The sequence below is a fragment of the Trachurus trachurus genome (assembly GCF_905171665.1).
Source record: "Trachurus trachurus genome assembly, chromosome: 14".
Taxonomy (NCBI): Eukaryota; Metazoa; Chordata; class Actinopteri; order Carangiformes; family Carangidae; genus Trachurus; species Trachurus trachurus.
Genome location: NC_139903.1, coordinates 20,771,197 through 20,793,674, shown reverse-complemented (window position 1 = coordinate 20,793,674; position 22,478 = coordinate 20,771,197). Strand labels below are relative to the sequence as shown.

At 42.3% G+C, this 22,478-nt stretch overlaps 1 protein-coding gene across 2 annotated transcripts; it reads right to left on the bottom strand.

The window, feature by feature from the left end:
* Positions 1-1,562: 1,562 nt before the first annotated feature.
* On the bottom strand, positions 1,563-20,984 carry dtx2 (deltex 2, E3 ubiquitin ligase). 2 transcript variants are annotated; one of them, XM_083987191.1, is made up of 9 exons: positions 20,370-20,984; positions 18,924-19,512; positions 16,136-16,194; positions 12,095-12,379; positions 10,015-10,082; positions 9,672-9,839; positions 8,303-8,464; positions 5,591-5,680; positions 1,563-3,083 (listed from the first exon to the last, which is right to left on the bottom strand). In XM_083987191.1, exons 1-9 carry the CDS (start codon positions 20,677-20,679, stop codon positions 2,811-2,813), a joined length of 2,004 nt encoding a protein of 667 aa, XP_083843317.1. In that variant the 5' UTR covers positions 20,680-20,984; the 3' UTR covers positions 1,563-2,810. The 2 variants fall into 2 exon arrangements, with proteins under 2 accessions (XP_083843317.1, XP_083843318.1); XM_083987192.1 differs by lacking the exon at positions 12,095-12,379.
* Positions 20,985-22,478: the final 1,494 nt, after the last annotated feature.

The following is a 22,478-nucleotide window of genomic DNA, read 5'->3' as shown; positions in this document are numbered from 1 at the left end:
TCATCAGTGGCAATCCCAAACCCTGAACACCACGGACCAGTGCACAAGCCTGAATGCAGAGGGCTAAACTGCTCAGAAAGCAACAAAGATGTTGTTTGAATGGGAATACCTTAAAGTTTTCCCATTCAACTCTCCCAAACACGTCCTATAAGTTTTTATCAGACACACACCTGGTAGTACCCTGTAGGAGTCTAGAGAGGGAACGACATGTTATGCCAGTTCCACCAACCCCTGTGCCTCATCAACCGCATCTAATCAAATAGAAGCAAATATTAAACCCTGTTAAACCCTACTTAACAATTTGGTTCATTAAAATAATCTATTTATTCCTTTATAAACTAATTAGAAGAATACTGTAGGCTACACACGTCTGTCATTCTTGTCAGGAAGCAAATATGCAAATCAGACATCCCAGATATCGTAGAGAGCACCTGCTTTAAATTTCTTACATCTGTTTTAGAAGTTAGATACCCTCAAAGGGTTTCTAGGTTTAAAAAGTGGAGAAAAAAAATATTACAACACTCACCTTCCAAACAGAGAAACTGACAAAACCTCATTTTTAACATAAGCTACAATGCTGAAGGTGTGATTCAAAGCTTTGATTCAGACTTTGAAGTCTTTCCTTGAAACTCACTTTCAGATTTCCGAAAAGTTTGGTTCTATGTGAGAAAAAACATTCAGATTTTCGGACTCAATCGTTTTTTTTTATTAATGCTTGGAACAATAAAAAGTTTTTGTTTGTGTGTGCATCTTTGTAAATGTGAGTGTCAGAGAAACTGATGTTGTTTTCACACTTTAGTCAACTGTCAACAAAGAGGATGGTATTGTTTGGAATTTTGCCAAAATGATCCTTCAATTTAATTTATATTCAATTTATATGAATAGTTCTATGGAATATGAGCATATTTGTTGAAGATACCTGTCAATTTCATATTTCAAGCACAAACTTGTCCACATGCCATTCTCCAGCCTACGACCGTATTGATTAAACCATGACGCTGTCCGTGGTGCTGAAGTAACATTTACTGTATAAGCTCCCCATCAGATATTAAACTGTCTCTGAAGCAAATATCAGGGACAAATATCCTGACCTATACTAATACAAACTGGTGTGAGGCCAATCACGTATCCTAATTGTCACATTGACCAGTCGCCTACTGCTACAGCAAACACCTGGCACCAGCCTGAGTATGCTGAACATCATATTAGCCTTAGCTTAACAAACAGGTTTTCTCCTAAAGTTTTGTCTCTCCTACTTTTGTTGATTCTTATTGTAGAAGTACCTCAATCAACTCTATCATTCTCTTAATGTTGCCATTACCTCCTCCAGAAGTCAGGGCGTGATGAGGTCCCTCTCTAATCTCCGAGGCCACAAGCAGCCATCCACTGAGAGTTATTAGGTGTGATGATTATACAACAGCAACACGTCAGGAGCACGAGGAGGGCAAACACTACAATATGAGCAGTGGATCCAAACACAAGTGAAACATAAATGCTTATGTATAATTAAAAAAAAGAAAAAAAAAAGGCAATAATGAAGTCGGAGGTTAGTTTTGCCTTATTTCTTTATTGCAGACATTTTTTTTCCAGTTTTGCTTGTATACATGTCGTAACTCAGTTCAGTGACTGTAGTGCAGTACTGTGAGCAGAATGATGTATGTGAATACAGGAGGTGAGTTTGAAGCCGGTGGGATCATTACCATGCCCACCAGGGCTTCACACGTCTCATTTAATCAAGACGAGTTCAATGACCTTGATTGTCACACTGTAAAAATCTTCTCAACCAGAGCGTTTTTTTTTTTCCTCCCTAAAATTCAGCGACCCATTCAATCTGTTTGGGCAGAAGGTCTGAGGTTGTCCAGCTATATACGATGTTATATTGTCCCTTCTCACGTACATGTGTTCACACTCACAAATTAAGTGACAAAAACGAGGCCTGCGGGGACATCCGCAGGCACAGCAACGGCAAATTCAAAACATGAAAAATCACCATGTGAGTGCATCAGACATCTGCTTATCAAATTAGTTTAGGGAATAAAATAGGACAATTGATGGTCAAATGTTAAAAAATATACAACTTTATCCTCCTTAACTGGCATGTGTGGTCACAACCTGTTTTTTTTTTCCTTTTACATAATTTTGTTTCATTCATGTTTTTTTTTTATTTTTATTATTTACAACAGTTAAGTATTGCCCCTTCTCATCAAATAGTATATACTCACTTTGCTACTAAAGTTTCAGTGTGTCGTTGTGCTAAACACAAATGTTTTCTGCAGAAACACTTAAATTGCATAACTTCCCAATTTGAAACAAGTTAACTGCCCTTTATCGGGAAATCACACACCTCCGATAAATGCACCGTCAGAACTAAAGTGCTTAATGAGATTTTCATCCCCAGTGTGAGCTGCCATTCTCATGGTAACCGAACAAGGGGATACAGATGAGGCTTTATGGAAATAAAGAAAAAGAAAGAAGTCTCCAGTTTGTGGAGGTTTGATAAAAGAGGCTCGGAGTAAGAGGGGCCTCATTTTTCTCAGAGTTCGGTCTCCTGGCATATGTGATGAGAGGGAATGTAGTGGTGCATTAACTATTCTCAGCCAGCACTCCACTGTGCTCCCATCCGGAGAAGCTTCAAGACCCTTACTCAGCTCTCCCCTTCGCTCACTCAATGAGATTTGGGCAGGCGCTGACTTAGACTACATAAGAGACGGAGGTGGATGTTAGCTCCACCCGGGCCACAGAGGTGGATTTCGAAGGGTTTGTTCGGTGGTCAGCAGTGAGTCGTAGTGTGTGAAGCCGGGAGCTGTAACCTAGCTGCTGCTGCTGCTGCCACCTGCGCCGCCACCGCCGGCTCCTACTGGCGGCTTGAGGCAGTCCTCTGTCACGCCCTGAGAGGCCAGCTCAGAAAGAACATTGTCCAGATAGTTGGGGTCCGGGTAGCCGTGGCCCGACAGATTGGACATCATCTCCGTTTTGTGGTGGATGCCGTTCCACACCACTGTGTCGGGCTCTCCGGTGGTGCTGGACGTACCCACGGTGAAGATGAGGCGTCGCATCCACGCCACCTTTAGCAGCTCCAGCACCTTTTCAACAGAGAGACGGGCAGAGAGTGTGTATCAGGGTCAGTACGATGACATATATCATCAAATATCACTAGTTTTTATATTTATATATATAAAACTAGATTTTCAGGGTTTACAACTCTGCAAAGTTGGAAGGACACATGCACCATAATGATCTGGTGCCACTGGGCTAAAATAACAACTATTCCCATATCGCTGAAACCACCTGCAAGAAGAGTCTGATAAGGTCTTCCACTGCAGGCATAATGCAAAACAAGTATCCAACCTTGCAAAATGTACATGTTTCCTACCTTGAGATATATATATATATGTGTGTGTGTGTGTGTGTGTGTGTATATATAGTATATAAAAACCACAAATGTTGTGTTTACAGTATCTGACAAATATGCAACTTCATTTTTGTTTTTAAATTAAAATGAAGATATACCCTCCCCTCCCTCATTTTAGCTCCTCACGTGAGTTTTCTGCCTTAATCATCATGTGACATGAAACTGCTTCTGTACTGTTGATTGGACAGAACGAGTGATCTGAACCTGACATCAACATCTGGATTTTTACATTTGATTTGGAGAATTCGAAGAAGGTCCATCGAGGAGTTACCGAGACATTGTGTCCATGAGAAAAGGAGAAATGTCTTCCTCCTTTACTAATGAAGAGGACTGATGAATAATGAGGAAAAGCAAAGGCAGCTGTATCATCAGAATGCACTATTCAACTTCCTTTGCAACCTTTGTTAAGATCACCGCTTCCGCCGTTCAGACAACGATGTCACCCCAGAGATTTCAGACTAACACAGGCTGGTATCATTTCCAAGAGTCTCCAAAACTCAGCTGCGTCTTAAAACTAAAACATATTGTTGTGGAAGCAGCTTCTGTTGTCCGTGGGGGCTCACAGAGCAGTAGGAGCTGTCATTACAAGCAGACACAGATGTAACAGCCAACAAACAAACAATTCAGCCAAAATGGGATTATGTAGTTAATCAGGACAGACATGCTGCCTAATTGATTGAAATGAATGGCGTTCCCTAAACACTGTTCTGATTTCAACCAGAGAAAAGCTCCTGTAGTTTCCCACACTGCGGCAGAGGCTCTTGTCCGATCAGGGATACTTTCATTATTTCAAATCAGTGTTGCGCCGACAGCATCACGTCGGGGAGTCTGACAATGGAAGTGAGTCTGAGGTGCAGCACAGAGAATCTACAACTGGAATAATTTAATCCAATTTTCCATTAGTGAATTACATCAGAGATTATTTATAAAAGCTCCAGTGTACAGCTGCTGTTACCAGCATGAGGGAAATGAGCTGCTAATTCACCATGGAAACAACGCAGCTTTATAATGAGCACAAAATGTTAATCAGAGAAACACACTTCGACCCTGATGGAGCATTATAAGGAGTCATGCGTTAATAGCGCTGAGCTGTGTGCACCTGATGTGTCAGACTGGTGCCGTTGGTGCGACTGTGCCTCTCTGCTCTGAGCTCATGAAACCCTGCGACCTGAAATATCTGCATGAGTACGAATCCCCTGAATGCAGACCGTGATTGAGACGGAGGTGGAAAGTGACACCGGTAAAGAGTTTCTGTTTTCTTCAGTGACCTGCTTGCTTATTTATTTACTTATTCATCTGTTTATTTTATTTTGTTATGGATCCCCATTAGCTGATGCCAGCTAGTCTCCCTGGGATCCCTATTCTATATACAAAAGAAATTACACACAAAGTAGCATTCACTTAAAATCAAATCTTAATAGTCAGAGTTTTAGTCTACAAAGAGTTTACACATACACATACTTTATTTATATATATTTAACGGAAAGGTGAAATCCGGCGATCTGATTGCCACGGCTACTATTCTAAAGCCCTATCACTGTTGCAGATCTATGTTGTAGCATAGTCAGGCACGTACTGACTATGCTACAACATAGATCTGCAACAGTCTGTAGCCTGTAGCAAAAGACAGTCAATGTTTTTACAATGTTAAAAAATGGACTAAAGTAGTTGAATTCACATGTTTAAGGTTAACTTTCACCTCCGGGGAGGGTTAACAATGCTAGAGTGGATTGAGCAGTGACTTTCACCTGAAAAAAAGCCAAGGAAAAGACGAGATGCAGAGCTAACTTGGAGCTAACGTCTGGAGAGGTGGGACTATTTTTTTCACAGTGAGGCCATTTTATTGGATAATATGTATTTCTGGTTGAATAAAACTACATGAAATTGATTGCATATTCCTCTTTCATAATGCCTTTATTGGTAACCGTTTTATAAAAGCAATATATCACTCCAGTCCGTGGTATATACTCATTATACCACATTACACCTCCGCTTCGCGTCGGGCCGAACAACGCCCCTTAGCCGTGGTATAATGAGCATATACCACGGCCTGTCGTGATATATTGCTTAAATATAGTATACACACAAACATATACTGTATACTCACATACATACACTGAACAACCATAGTATAGACTGAATAGGAGCAATTAGATATAGAATGTGTTGGTTCTTTACCTTCCTGCCCTTGTCGTTGTCTGGTAGAAAACAGAAGCGAGGGAAGCCTCTACAGGTGTAGGGCTGTCCTGGGTTGGGGTGCTCCGGCCCCTGGTGAAGGACAAAAAGTGACTGATGAATGGAAAGTCATAAAGTTTAATACCTCAGATCAGCTGGAATCATAAAATAATCTAATAACTTGAGCTTTTGTAGGTTGTTAACGGCTCGATAAAAATCAGGTTCAAGCTCTTGTAACTTTGGATTCGTGCTGTATACTGCTCCTCGCTGAATTTTATCTTCACTCATCGTTACAGCAGGAAAAGAAAAGAAATTAAAGTTTTTGCCCCAAAAAAATGTAATAAAAGAGGCTTGTCTGTGTGAACGGCGGCGCACAATGGGTCAGAGGAGAGTGCTCTTCCATAGCATCAATCTGTTAAAAATGTATTTGGAGATCTCTGGGTATCACTGTGCAGACGGCAGTTTGCCCTCCAGCCATTTTCTAATGTTCAGCTTCCATGTAATGTTCTGCACTGGCCCGATCATTAAAGGCCCTGCTCTGACACCTGTTTACAGAAGCAGACTTTAAAGACACATTAGACCTCCAGACCAACGCTGCTGGGAAACCTCCCTTGAGATACAAAGTTTTTCCTCTTGTTCAAAAGGAACATGAAATACTTTCATTAAAGCGGAACTTCATTCCCACATTCATGCAGAGTCTTGTCTATCAGTCACATCCTCTTCACTCAGCCTCATTGGACTGATTTGAATAATTTTCTCTGGCTTTTTAGCCACTGACGCTGGCGTTTCTTGGCAGCTTGATGAATTATTTGGTTCCCGCTCTATTTCTGCAGTTAGGACTTCTGAAAGTGCTTCTGACTTCTTTTTATCAAGTGCAGAATTTAATTCCTCCGTGGCAGCAAGACATTTAACAGGAGCCGTCAGGAGCTGCCATAGGTTAAACTGGGCTAACGTAGCCCTTCTACAGCTGACTAACTCGAACAGACACGCTAGTAGTACAGCTGCATGTGGTGAAACTTGCTAGTGTGGCCACATTAAAGGGATAGTTCAACGGGGTAGAGACACGAGCTGCTCAGCGAACACAATGGAGATGAACGGTGCAGGTCCCCTGTCCCTCATCAAACTCATCAAATACACAACCCAACAACTCCAAAACGCTCTGGTGGACAAGTTGTGACCTGCACATTCACCACGCTATGAAAATAATAATGTAACATTATGAGACAGAATTGTTTTCAAGGTAAATGCATAGCTGGAACTACATCCCAGACATGGGTGCTGGTGAGTGATTTCAAAAGTAGTAGTGCTGAGTATTTGCTTCATCTGTCGTAAGTAAGGGATAATGTAAGTTCTGAGGTTGTTATGGAGAAATAAACTGCGACAGTATGTATGGAACGCTCCGGGTCGTGTGCATTTGTTTTCAACAAAGCCTTTCATAATCAATCAGTGGATCGATGGATTATCACATACATGATACGATGTGTGTATTTGTCTAGTCTTATCTGTCGAAAACAAGAGATTGCGGTTTACGGGCCGCGTTTGTGTCGTGGACTCGCCACCGAGACGAGAGCTGTGACACCGGGTCAGAGGCTCTGATCATGCAGGTTTGGTTTTCAACCACAATGTGGAAGCGAGCCTCCACTCTCCCTGTAACAAGTTACATGTCATTGATCAACCATCACAATTAGTCCGAAGCTGTTTAATGAAGGTAAAAATGAAACATAAGGTAAATATCCTGACCTGCATAGTTTCTCATTTTGACAAAATGTTGAACTATCCCTTTAAGGCTAAAAACGACTCAAAATGCAACACTCCCTTTAAGATCCAGGGTTACATTAGTGAACTGTACTACAGCTTTGATTCTCTGCCACCTGATGGAATTTCCTGCCGTAGGTCGGACTTGGACAGTCAAACTCTACGGTCTCCATTCTCTCTCCGTTTGCTGCAAAACTGCAAGTCTATAGTTACTTGATCTTTCAAACATTTCAAACAAATATAATTACAGGCAATTTAAACACCCTCCTTCAAAAAATCAAGTTTGTAGTCTTTGTATCATATTTAAAGAACATATTAGGGAAATAAGCAGTCAATGCCGAGTATTTCAAACTGGGAACAGCAGTGAACAAATGATAGTCTCATAAAAATGGATTCAGACGTCTGCTATGTGAAGAAAACCAAGATAAAAATACTAAATCACGGCTGAGTATTTTAACATAGTTTGATATTACATCTCTAGAGGGGAACTTTAAAATCCAATTACCTGGAGGCCACTGACTGGGTTGTTATCGCCTTAGCAAATACCAATATTTTCTGTTAATAAAAGAAACACACATTTCCAAAATACTCTCTGAAGCTAAGTCACACTGCTCTGCATGTTCAGTGGAGAACAGCAGCTTTCTAATTGTGGACGAGATGTTAAACTCCAGGAAAGCATAATTAATCCTCCAAAATCTGGACACAAATTTCCTCTTGTTTCAGCTTCAGAAGGAGACTGGAGGTATCATGTCTGCTGCAGTGAATCAAAGTGCTGAAAAGAAAAATCAAAAAGGAGGGGGGAAAAAAATGTGTTGGGCTGGATTAAAAGATAAATTCTCGACATGTGGAGGGTTATAATGAAACTCCAGATCCAGTCCCTTGAGTGAGTATTTGAGCTCTCTGCTGTAGCGTGTATTTTCAGACACATACTTTATCTTCTGTCAAAGTGTGCAGCATTACCTGTAGGCCAGGAGGTATGCTGTAGATAATCTGGATGGTGCCACAGTCTGGGTGGCCGGGCAATGACTGGGCAATGCTGTAAATTTCCATCTTGCCTTTGGGCTGCGTGCCGGTCTTCTCTCCGTAGATTGTCTTACACGAGGGGCACTGCAGGCTGCCGTCCTGAACACAAGAGCACACGGCCAGAGAGCCCTTTAAACACCGCCGATCGATACAAACCAGGTAAGTGTTGATCAAATATGCATTGATCCCTAGATGACTTCTGTTTTGCTATTCCCTCCGTCACCGTGTCGCTGCATCTCTGCTGTGATGAACAAGTATTACACGAGTATCTGTACTATATATATGGAAAGTAGGAGGAAGTTCATTTATCTACTGTAACTCTTCCATTTGAAAAAAAGTGAGTCTCAAATGGAAGAGTTAAATAAATGAACTGCTGGAAATGCTGGCAGCCTACATCTGACTCATAACAATATGGAAAATGAAATCAATAACCTCTCTCAGGACTTTTTTTTATTTTAATTGCAACAATCGAACGTTCAGAACTGAGAGCAGAGGAAGCTCGATGTTGTTTTTCCTGTTTGACAGGTAGAGAAAACTTGTCAAGTCACCATCTCTGTCCTGAGCCTTTTCTTTTTAATTCTTCCTGTTGCTAACCAGCCATCCATTATGATTAAGTCTTCATCTGAGTGATGATCCTGCAGTTGACTACATTAAGGTTCCTATTATTGGGAGACCTTATTTACAAGGAAAAAGGAGTGAACATTTTTAAACATTTTAAAACATTTTTTAAAGAGAATTTCATGTAAAAACATACTGTATATGGACAATATTAATAAGAGTTGTTGTTGTTCTTTTTTATCTCTTCCCCAGATTTGTACCTTTTGCAAATGATTTCTCTCTACAAGCAATACCTGTGTGGCCCACTAGTGGGCCCCGGCCCACAGGTTGAGAACCACTGCCTTAAACAAATGCTTCTGGAATAAATGACCACCTGCATAACATGACAATATTGAGTGTGGAAAAAGAGCTTGTTGACAAATTGTTGCACAACAAAAAACTTGCTGCATGTGTAAAAAAGGACCTTTCCAATCTCAATTTTTAAAAATTTTTTTAATCAATATTGCCTGCTTTCTAAAGCTCAGCCAATCACCCCATCTTGTCGTCCTCCGCCTGTCAGCAGGAATAAAAACACAGATGGTTTTTCAAAAATGTCAGACTATTTGTCTAAGACGTGCTCTCTATTCAGACTAAATATCATTTATCTCTGAGCTTTGTCAGTCGCATCATTCTTGAAGAACCCCCAGATCAATCTGGACATAATTTATCCACATAAATTAAAAAGCATTGTTTGCTATGCGCTCTGTACCTTTGTTCCATTGTTGTACATGGCCAGCATGCAGAGCATATGCAGGGTGTGTCCACATTTGATGAATTTCCCCACAGTGTCTGGCAGGATGCTCTGGCCCCCCTCCTCCACGGACGACGTCTCGTAGCCGGATGGATTGGACAGTTGATCCATGCAGATGATGCAGTCCTGATGAGGACAGGAGGGGGGGGGGATTTTGTGTTGAGCGTCAGTCAATGAGTAAAAAAATGTCTCTTCATCTATTTTGGGACCAGTGACAGCATAAAGCTATAAGAGCGATGACAAGTCTAAAACTCTTTGCTAAAACTGAATAAAGTGTCTGTGAATCTGACCAACCATTTACCTCATCTGACACTCCTGCCACCACCTCCATGTAGCGCTGAATCACATCCTCCGGTCTCGGAGCCGAGGCTGGAAGAGGGAAAAAGCAGGGGGGAAAAAGATACAATAATGAATGAGCTGCAAGAGGCCGTATACTACAACGAGAAGTCCTAACAGCTGCCATGGAAAAGAAGACAACACAAAACTATGAGACTCTGGTGAGATGAGATGACGGGATTGTCTTCCTGACATCAAGTGAGTCACAATCTCACATTTCCACATCAACCTTATGTTTCTACCACTCCATGACATCCCAAACTGAAGAAACAGCTGATATAAACCATGCAGACACACACACACACACACACAGCAGAGCCACGGAGACGATATGAATGCATGATAACAGAATGAACCAGTCGGCGTTGATGAATAATGACAGTGAGCAGCATGAGGGATGGACGCAGACACTTTCTCTCACATACACACTCATGAGTGTCAAGTCTGTTTAGGATACAAGATTCTAACTACACATTCATCTTCAGGTGTCTTGTTTTTAACGGGTTTATAACAGAAGCCAGCTTCATTTAATTCAGGATTTTTAACATATTAAGAAGTTGGCAAGAAAAGATGAGGGGAAAAAATAACTGATCGGTTTCCAGACATGAACACTTTTTTTTTTTAAACATCTCAGGTGTCCACTGTCAATTTCAAATGCAGGTATTGAGGTTAGGAAGTGGCACATTTAAGAGTGGAGGAAGTGTCATGACAATGCAGAGATGAAAGAAGAAGAAAAAAATTAAAATGGGCAGAAAAACAGAGGCAGCGATGAAATGAAGCTCATTATACAGATGAGCAACAAAGCATGGAAGACAATTTAAATGAGCTGCACTGCATCAAAACACATACTGTGCCTTTTTTCTCTTGCTTTGTTTGTTGACAGCCAACAAACAGCATTAATTTATTTATGGAGCAAAAACCACTTTAATGTACACCAGGCCGGATGAAGAGTATGATGTCGAGTTTCTCCCAAGGTTGTTTTAAGCTGCCTGGATGTTCAGTTTCCTAAGTGCAATTGCTTTCATGATTAATTAATCTGATGTTCATTATCCTGGGTTAATTGACAAATTGTTTTGTCTGTGACAGACAAAACCTGAAAGTTCTCCACAACCAAAGAGGTAATTAAATGTTTTGTCTGAGGATCTGCCATGATGTAAAAAAAAAATATGTTAAATTCACTATAATACACAGAGAAAACTAGGAAAAGAAGCTGAAGGTAGGTACACTATTTTCTTTGAGAAATGACTTTAACTAGTAGCTGTGCATTAATTCTCTGTTGGCGGATTAATCACAGCAGCAGTGGCTCCTGGGGCATGTATGTGTTATATGACCATTCATAACAATGACCTGTTGATCTACAGATGGGTAATAAATCAAAAGTAAAACCCAACATTAAGGCTTTTAGTATGTTGTTCCACCCTGAGGCTCGAGAGCAGCTCCACTGCTGCTTGGACAGAAACTAGACTCCCAGTTTAAGGTTCTGAATTTGTTTCGTCAACCACCCAAAAAGCGTCTGTATTCAGGTTGTTTTGTAGACTTTCTATCCTGTCAAACATGAAGGTTGAGTTAAACATGCTAATGATAGATGTGTGCAGCCTTATGGCAGCATTAGCACTACTCTCCCAGCACCAGTTTCTTTTATGACGGATAGGGAGGCGCTGCACATTGCATTGAGGGCTGACTGGCAACTAATGGAGATGCAAGGTTTTATGGCAGGTAAAGCTGCTATGACGATGACGACAACTGGGATGGAACTGGAGGCGAGAGCAGCAGAGGTAAAAGGTTTTCACAGACTAATCTCTTCGCTTGATAAATAGCACAATATGCAGTTGCAGCAGCACTTCTTTTTTCTTTTTTTACCCCAACTTAAAGCAAAAAAAAAAAAGTCGAGTAGTGTGAACACGCCCTGTGAATGCTTGAAGACAAATGGGATGTGAGTTGATGTGGGATGAAATGTTCCTCAAGCCTATGGTAATGACAACTGGACCAAAAGAGAACGGTGGAGAAAAAAGAGGTGGAGGAAGGGCAGGTGGCGTGGTAGCTACCTCTCCTGTGCTGCCTCTTTGCTCTCCTAACTGAACTGCTGCTGCTGCTGCTGCTGCTGCTGTGGGGCTTGCTGGGCCTGCTGGTTGGGGGGAGGAGAGGAGGAGGAAGAGAGAAAGGAGCAGGTTGCTGCTGCTGCTGCTGCTGCTGCTGCTGCTGCTGCTGTAGCTGTAGCTGCTGCTGTAGCTGCTGCTGCTGCTGCTGCTGCTGCTGTTGCTGCTGAGGGAGGGGGGCAGTGGTGAAGTGCACGCCGAGTCCCACTGCTGACATCAAAATGGAGGCCATGCCTGGAGCGGGGAGTAGGGTGGGGTGGGGTGGGTTGAGTTGAGGCGAGACAGGACGGGGGAGCAGGGCAGAGTGGGGCAGGTGAGGGTTGAGAGCAAGTGGAGAGATGCAGGAGTAGAAAGGAACAAATCAAAGGTATGAGAAATGTAGCAGAAGCTGATGCTTCCACTGCGACCCCCTTTGTTGTTGTTTTAACACACAAAACACTGAGTCACACACAGCATTAAGACCTTCACATTAAAAACCACATTGACCTTTTTTGTTTTTTTGTTAAACACTTGACCCGAGTGTATGCGTCGCCTATGAACCAGAGCTTATTTTAAAGGGATAGTTCAACATTTTGGCAAATTCACCTATTACCATAATCCTTACAATCCCTACAGTTTTGAGATCTGCGGCGCAGAGCCGTGAGCTGCTCAGCAAGCACAATGGAGGTGAACGGTTCTGATCCCCTGTCCCCCATAACTCATCAAATACACAATCCAACAACTCCAAAACACTCTCGTGGAGAAGTTGTGACCTGCACATTCGCCATGCTATGAAATAATAATGTAACATTGCAAGACAGAGCTGTTTTCGAGGCAAATGCATAGCCGAAACTACATTCCAGACAGGGTTGCTGGGCGCAAGCAGTTCTAAGCATTTGCTTTATGTGTCGTAATGTTACATAATTATACATGATTATTTCATAGCGTGGTGTATGGTTGTGTGTGTGTGTGTAGGTCGCAACTTGTCCACAAGAGTGAAGTTGCTGGATTGTGTATTTGATGAGTTTTGAGGGACAGGGGACCTGTACCATTCACCTCCATTGTGTTCCCTGCGCAGCTCGCGTCTCTGCCCCGCCAATCTCAAAACAACATGCACCGACAATTAAAGGTAATGCACCTACCCTTATGACTATAGGGATTATGGCGATAGGCGAATTTGCCAAAAATTTTGAACTATCCCTTTAAAGCTGATCTTGTTTAGACAAGAGATCCACTGAGAAGTGATGGCGACCAGAAGCTGAGACTCAGACCAATCAATCAGTGAACTATGTGAAATGGTTTACACGATGAGAACAATAATCTTCGTGAACGGCCTGGCATTGAGACTGGGTGCTGCAGATCTGAGATCAGGAGGGTGATGAAATTATTTAAAGCAACACTGTGCACCTTCTGAAGAGAGAGAGAAAAAAAAAACTAGTACACCAATTGCATTACAAATGAAAACTTGACTCAAAGCAATGAAGGATATTTTTCTTCAGTCTAGTAAACAGTTTAGCTTTTGGTGTCTAAAGGTCAACTCTCAATATAAAAACTGAAAAAAAAGGACAGACGCTGTTACATAACATGACATTGGTGAATTAATGGCTGTTCTCCTCCTGTGCCACTGTTACATTAGGTTTGGGTGTTCAGCATTTGACTATAACAACATTACCACAACAGATGCCATATTCCCTAGTGAGAAAAACATTCATGTTAATGGACTTTTTTTTTTTATCACTTGGTATGACGCTGATCCAACCATCCAAAAAGATAGATACATGTTTGTCACCATGTCAAATCTCCCTCTGACAGTAATAGAGGACGTAGTGTTTACTTTACATGGCTGAATAGACAGAATAAACAATGTGCATACAATAAGACACTGATTGCCATTAATGTTTGTTACTGACTAATGAGCATTGAACACAACATCACTGACTGGCGTGCGTGTCAGTTTGGTTATTTGACTGTAATGAGGCGACAGCTCAGTGCACACAGCATCCACGCTCTCGATACCAACTTTGCACCAGTGATTCAGACACTAATGTTAGCTTTTTTCAATACTGAATGCATAAAACTTTTTTTTTTCCAAGTTGTCCAACATTTTTAGTTCATCAACAAAATCCCCAGGTGTCCATTCTGACATAGTATACTGAGTGAGGAACACCACATCAATACTGGGTGGCTGTAGCTCCTTCCTTTTTTCGCAACGGCCTCAGTTCTTCGTACCATGAATTTCACAACATGGTGAAAACTTTCCTCTAATGCTCTGCTTCATGTTGTCATCATTACGTCATGTTGTTTCTGCACATTCATGGCATCAATCTCCTACTCTACTACGCCCCAAAAGGCGTTCCTTTTGTTGTACTTGACTTAGGCCTGGAGGCCAGGGAGGAAACCAGCTGTGCTTTATGACATTATCATAAAGGTAGTAGCCATGGCAACCAACAATACTAAGGTGGTGCCATTTAAACAATAACTGATTGGTATTGAAGTAAAAGGTGCATTTCAACCATTTTCTTCTGGAACTAAACTGAGCTCTAAAGTCCAACGAAGATTATGCAAATCAGGCCGTTTGCCTGTATGGATATTGTTAAGCTCACTTGGTCTTGCAGAGATATTTCGGTGCAGACCTTTTTGTTGTGGGCCAAAGATTTCAATTCCCGCAGGACACCGTCTTCTGCATGAATGCTGAGCAAGGCCTGCACCTTGTCATCAGCCCATCTGTCATAAGCTTTCTTCTGGGACTCCATCTTGAATCACGATGAAAAAGACTTTTCTTCTTTCATCAAAACAAAAACAGTCAGCTCTCAGCTGCAGGCTATTAAACATGGTTTGTGGAAGAAAATGTGCCGAGTACTCAAAATGTTCACCAGTTTTGGGGAGCACACCCCTGCAATGTTCCTGAACTTTCGGAAAGCGTTGCCCCTCTGACCAGGGACTTTTGGGGAAATTTAGACCTTGAATTCCTATGGTCGACCTGCACATAGTTCCTCGAAAAGTTCCTGGGTACAGGGGAAGTTTCTGTGGTCAGAATGGAGCTAATTTGTGCCAAGAAACATTCCTGACATTGTTACACCAACAACCACCGACAGTCTAGACTGTTGACTCAAGAAATGTTGGGCTGGATCCATAGACTCACACTGCTGAGGTCAAATTATGAGCCTACAATCCTCTTCTATAGATTATCTAATAATACATATTTTCACAAAATCTCCCATTTGAGAACACTATATTGAGCAATGTCCTTAAAAACCACTTCAATGTGAGTATTGGGTAGTGTACTGTAACTCCTGAAATGGGTGTGAATGAGGTGAAACACTGCAGCACCTTCAGCTTTCTGCAAATAATGCCAACAAGTGTTACTGCTGTGTCATAAGAAATTCATCAATGTCATCAATATGTCTTCACAGCATCGTTTAGCTGATCTGTTGGAAATCCATATAACAGATTGACCTTATTAGGATGTGTTGTGTCTGTCCTATGAGTAATACCAGGGTGGGTGGAGCTGTGGGACAGCTACTATCTTTCAGTGTGAAGACTGAAAAGTGAAGTCAATCATCCTTTGCATCCAGGGCCAAGTGGTTTATACAACAGGAGGAAACCTGTGTAGGCTTTCAATAGAAGACAAGCCTCCTGAGTGGGAGTTGTTTTCATATTTACTGAGCCAACACGCTGCATTATGTTGCTCCCTGCTGAATTGAAGACTCTCTGATGGCTCCAACAATAAAGAGGGACATCATTTCCCCTGACTCTTTTCCGTTTTATGCTTTTCAAGCTTGCTTAACATTTCGGGGTGTGTTTTTTATTTATTTTAATTTTATTTTTAACTCCCTCCTCCATGTTATTCCTAAACAGACCGACACCCACAGGACACATGCAGAGGGAGGGGTGGCACGTATAAACCACTGGTTCATACTGAAGAAAACCTGTAACAAACTCAAAGCGTGTGGCCCAGAGCAGACTAAGCAGAGGTAACAGTGAGGATGGATGGTTAGTGGCCCGTTTTACCTGCCAGGGCAGAGCTCACGCTGGTGGATCCATTCAGCTGCACAGAGATGGAGGGAACACTGCAGGACAGGAAACAAGGACAGAAACAGTCAGTCAGGGGAAGAAAAAAAAAACAGCAGTAATGAACCAGAGAGAGAGAAAAACAAAGACCATTAGAACCATTTCAGTTTCCAGTCCACTTCACAGGATTAGACTGTTTTAAGTACAGTGACATTAGGAAATGGCCTTGGCACCAGATCAAGAAAGGAAATTAAAACCTGCTCCTGAATTAACTGCAAACTTTACTTAAGCGTCTGGAAAAACAGGCCATCTTCAAACAGGGCAGCAAACGACCGTGAGGATCTGAGACTGATTAACAACTATTCAATACTGACTGCATGTGCGGCTTGGGAGAGTGACTCAACGGCCAATATATTGATAGATATACACCCGATACATTTGTTTACTGTGGAAAAAGAACAATTCTTAGTACAGTGGGACGACAGAAGTCTAAAATGAATTCAGAGTGGGGCTGCAGTTATCTCTTACCGGTTAATCTGGTCATCATTTCTTCAATCAACAATTATCCTGTAAAAAAGTGACAAATACCCTACAGGATTTGCCCAGTGCCACGTCTTCTAATAATCTGAGGAGGATATGACATTTATGTAAAACAGAGAAAAGCAAATCCTCACTTTGCTTTGTAGAATCTGAGCTTGAACAAATGTTTGGTATTTTATCTAAATAAGCGACTTAATCGTTTATCGAGATAATTGTCGTTTTCTGTCGCGCTACTCATCATTTCGGTGATTTATGTGCTGCAGCACTAATCCTCTTTATCTTTGATTTTGTTCTGTAGTCAGGGAACCAAATGTTCAAAAGTGACAAAAAAGTAGAGCTTGAAGAAAAAAGAAAGTTGTGAAATAACATTAAAATTCCCATAGGAATCATTTACCCTCATCACCCACAGGAGAGGATGTGGTAACACAATAGGAGGAAACGTGTCACTGATAAAATGAGGCCACTTTTGACATCAGTTAACCTACTGTCCACAGGAAACGGTGGGCTGCATGCCCAGCAGTATCTGGATGCACTACGCAGGCTACAATAGTAACCACAGAATGACATGCAACTTGAAAGCTACATATGGCGTACGGACAGTAGCTTATATAAAAAAGCTAAATTTGAGTAAGTGTATTAAAAATCAAAAGGTGAACTGTTAATTTACAGAAGTATTCAGAGGCTTGATTCAGCACTTTGTAGAGGCCCCTTGAGCAGCAATTACAGCTCAGAGTCTCTGCACAACTGGATCCAGGCAGTTTATCCCATTCTTCCTGGCAGAGTCTCTCAGGCTCCGTCTGACTGGATGGGAGGCCATCTTCAGGTCTCTCCACAGATGTTCTAGGTTTTTTTTTTTTTTTTTTTTTTTTTAAGTCTGGGCTTCGACTCAGCCACTCAAGGACGGTCAGACACTTGTCCTGAAGACACTTGAGCATTTTATGCTGCATCCATTGCCTTGCTGAATCCTCACCCCAGGCTCAGCAGGTTTTCTTCATGGACTTCTGTGTGTTTGGCCCGGTTTCATCACATTTCTGACCAGTCTCCCTGTCTCTGCCGCTAAGCAGCCTCCACCCAGCAGCCTGATGCTGCCTGCCACTACCATATCAGCTGGGTGATGAGCAGTGCCTGCTGTTTGCCAGACATAAGCGTTTGGAGTTATGCCCAAAGAGTTCAATTTTCATCTCATCAGAGCAGAGGATTTTTTAAATGCTGTTGAGCAAACTCCAAACACGCTGCCATTTACCTTTTAATCAGAGGGGCTTATATCTAGCTGCTCTACCAGTGTACTGATGGTACACTGCTGAGATGGTCCATTTTCCAGCTGGTTTTTCCCATTTCTTCCAGTAAAGACACTTTAGAACAGATTGTATCCCCTTTTCCTGATCTACACTCAGAAGTGTACAGGGTTACACCTGCCTCGAGTCGACTGTCCAATAAGTTTGGTTTGCCACAGGACGGCCTTGATCAAGGTCTAGACACTCAAGGATAAATGAAGCAAAAACGGTCCATCTGATCAGTCTCAATACTTTTGTAAGTGAGTGCCTTCAATTTTTGATTTTTAATTCATTTGCAAAAATATCTAAAAACATTTCTGCTTCATCATTGTGAATTTTTGAGTGGAAATGATGTGCAAAGTGGCAAGTATCCGTTTAAAATAAAAAACTACAACACAAAGTGTGCAAAAGTGAAGGTCTGACACTCTCCGAGGTCACAGAATGCTAAATAGGCAGAGCTCTGTTAGGCTATGAGGCAACACAATGCATACTGTTATCTATTACTGGTAGCAGAGCCTTCCATAACAACCACTGAGAAGTATGAGCAATCACTACACAGTGCCGTTATTGATTTCCAGTGGCCAAGAACAGACTAAATGAAACTTAAATGTGGAAGAAAATAAAATTAGAGCCAAGAGAAAGAAGGAATGCATATTTATAATATCTCATCAGTAGGCAATTTTGTGTTTGAAAGCAGTTTTTCTATGTTGTTAGGAACAAGGCTGAAAACACACACCACTGCAGGGCTGCAGCTACAAATCAGGTTTAGTCATTCCTGTTTTATGGGATAGGTCAAAGTGGAGAAAGAAAGGCAAAAGGGAAGGGAAGGGAAGGGTGGAGAGCTGTCGATGTCATGCATCCTCTGATGGCTGAATGATTCAGTGGAACACATCGCTGCCATTGTGTTGCTCTAATCTGTGTGTGTGGAACTGTAAACTAAAGTCACAACCCAACATAGATTGTCAGATACCAACCTTAACCCATTTGCACTGGCAGAGCTGGTGAGAAGCGGCGCAGCCAGTTGACTACCAGAGGGTGGTGGAGGCCAGGGGCTGCCCCAAGACATCCCCCCGACAGAGAGGGGTCTCCTGGGGTACGGCGAGTAGACGGAAGTGGGGTGAGCCGCTGCGGCCCTCCCCGTCCCCTGGAGGCTGGGCCGGTTCAGACTCCCCGATGTGAAGGAATGTCGTGAACGGCTGGGCATGGGTCCTGTGCTACTGTGGCTCAAACACTGTTGACAAGAGCAAGCGAGGCCCGAGGGGATGGCCGGGGGGCCGGAGGAGGCCAGCGGGTACGGGAGGTTGCACTGACGTCGCACCTGCCGCCTGAAGCCTGTTGCTTTGTTCACTTGGGCCAGAGATGTGAGGTCCACTATGTAATTGTATCCATGTGGGCCCAGATCTGCAGTGCCTTGCCGGGCCTGATAGCTGTGCTCCAAAAGGATGGAGGTCCGCGTCTCGTATGGAGTCCAGCTTCCCTCATCGTTGGCCCATTCCCAGTAAACACCACTGCCGAGGCCTGAGGACTGGGCAAACAGGGACCGGCGGACTGATCGTGTTTTTCCTGAAAAACACAATGGTGACTTCCAATGAATGCACTGAACTACAGCTGTACTACAGAAGTTTTACATGTAATCTATGAGTATATCATTTGGGATGATTGCCTTGTTTTTCTATTGTGTTATTTGTCTGTCGTGATGTCTGTTATTCCATATTGGGAGTTCCTGTCTGCACAACAAATTTACCGCTTAGTACTACAAAGAACTGAACCCTGAAAAAACAGACAATGGGGACATAACAGAGAAATGCGTCCAGGTCTGAAAGATGAGAAATATTCCATGAAAATGTCAGTAATGTAAATCCCATATAATCCCTGCTATAATGCAAGCTCATCCCTCATGGCAGCCACTTCAGTCATTTTGGCTGATGCTGCTTTATGGTTCTGTTTGAAAATCATCTCTTAGCATTGTCTGGAGGAGCTCTGACACAACTAGCCTGTTTTAACATCCAATTACATTTGTTAATTTGCATTTATGCCACTCAATCAATCAATCAATCAATCAATCAATCAATCAATCAACTGAGATTTAAAAAAAGAAAAGAAAGACCAAAATAATATGCTAACGTTCCAAACGCCACCCAAGTTTCGTGTTAAAGCACTAACGTTAGTTGGCTGACAGTAGGTAACAGGAAGAAATTTCAGAATCGCCTAACTTCACAACTTCACCCTAGTTGGCTAATCTTAGCTTGCAGCTAGGTTAAGACTTATCAAAACAACAGCGCCCAGCCGGCTAACGCTAAGTGGCTAACGTGGCCAGCCGGGCCCGGTGTATTTACAGGTTTCCAGGCACTACGTTATAATAACATGATCATGAATGAAAGCTGACGTGAAATTGACATCTGTGCGTGACATATGCTCACCCGTGTCCTGTCGAAACTGTTTCAAGCTCGGTATGTCAATGAGATAAGGCGACAGGCTCGGGTCTGATTGTCCGAGACAGATGCTCGTTGAGCCGGGTGCTCCTCCTCGGTGGCCCCGCGGTGACAGACACCGCTCGATGTAGGCGCTCACTTGGCCGCTGTAAGGCCGCCAGTAGCCCAGGTCGTCCTGCCATTCCCACACCGCTATCATGGGCTGAGCCTGCCCGCTGGACCCAGAAGGCGTAGCCGAGACGGAGGGCCCGTTTCTGGAGCCGTTCACCCTGGCACAGGAGCCAGACACAATCGCCATATTCACCGAGCTATAACTTAGCTTTAAGCTAACAACAACAACAACTCGTTCTGGTTAGCTGGTCAACTGATAGTAGCTACGACGAGGAAAAAAGAGTCAGCCAGCCCGGCTAGCTCGGCTCGTTAAAACACTGCATGGTTGAATCTGTTAACAGGCCTTAAAACAAGCTACGAGGTGACGCTGAGACGATAGACAGCCCGCATCGACATTTAAATGCATGTTGACAAAGCTGATGCGTTCACGGGGCTTAGCAGCAGCGCACAGATAACGTTAGCTTTGTCACAGCGTTACCAGGTTTCCCTTCATCCGCTGCTGCCGCCTTCACGGACCATCGGAAATATTGCAACTCAGCGAACGTTTGTGGGAACCAACAAAGCACCAAATTAATGAATCACTCTTATGGCATTTATATTAGTGATAGTAGGCAGCACCGTATTTATTTATCTCACGATTACTGATAACCCCAGTTTAAAGGTCTATCCACCTCCTCTTATATGAGGGTGTTGTAGTGAAGACTAAATAACCTTCTAAATCTTGAACAATCTTAAATGAATTCAACAATTGAAATAAAAAAAAATCCACATATCTTGTTCGGGCAACTGACCTGACATGAATACCCTGAAAAACACACCACCACTACATCTTTCTGCTGAAAAAAAAAAAGAAAGAAAGGAGGATAAAAGCTTGGGCACCTAATCTTATCCATATCTAAGTTAGTATTTTACAAACTGCACACGAACGTCTCATTCTTCTTCTATTACAACAAACGTCTTCATTGTCCGCCCTCCTCTTCTTGCTCTGCTTCGTTATCAGGAGGAGATTAGATCCTCCTCAACTGTGTTGCTGCCATCAACTGGAAATGAACAGGTATGACACAAACAACAGTCTATCTAAAATCTAAGCATGTCCCTCTAAAGCTGCAGGCTAATTATTTCAATAATCATTAGAGAAGAATATAGTGGGTGGAAATTAATTTTGTTTTATAGTTTTCTGGGCCTAAATTGACACACAGTATGTATTTAATCAGTTATTACAGTCATCATTTTATGACTTCTCAAAAAAAAAAAGTCTAATATAGCTACATACAGCAGGCTTAACTAAATTGGATTTTGTCCACAAAACCCAGGCAAGCATGACTGATGTAGTAGGCTACAATGGATATGTAAAATACTCAAGATGACAATAAAGTATCCGTTAGAGGGGAGGCAGTTTATTAGTTTCACATAAAAGATAATGGAACCAGACAGCTCTGACACCGGTATGAACGTTGTTTAAATTTGTGCCCAAATGGGATTTGAGATTTCCATTTAACCAATAAAGTGACACATAATCAATAGTAAAACTCGTGCCAAGTTGTCAAATCTTTTTTTTTGTTAAACTGCATCTGATGTCGCAATTGTTTGCTTCCCATGTATTTTCCACTCATAACAGATGCAAGCAGCTGTTAGTTGGTTTGAAGTCAGCAGTCAAATGACTCAACAGTCTTCTTCTGAAACACCTGAGGTCAGAGCAGAGTCTGAAAAACCGCCATTTAAAAAACTAAAAGGTTGTCCTGATGGTGCATCTGTTCAGCATAAACAAATGTGGTCTGACAGGTGTTAAGGCAAATGAGACAGACTGATGTCTGGGAGAAGTACGCCTCGATCACTCTCTCATTTGCACATCCACACCATCAATTTGTCGTACGTGTCGCAGACAAACAGAAGCAAACACTGAAATTGTTTGACACAAGATCATGTATAAGGATTAGAGTGTCGGTTCATCAAAATACCACCCCAAACTAAACTAAAACCAAACAA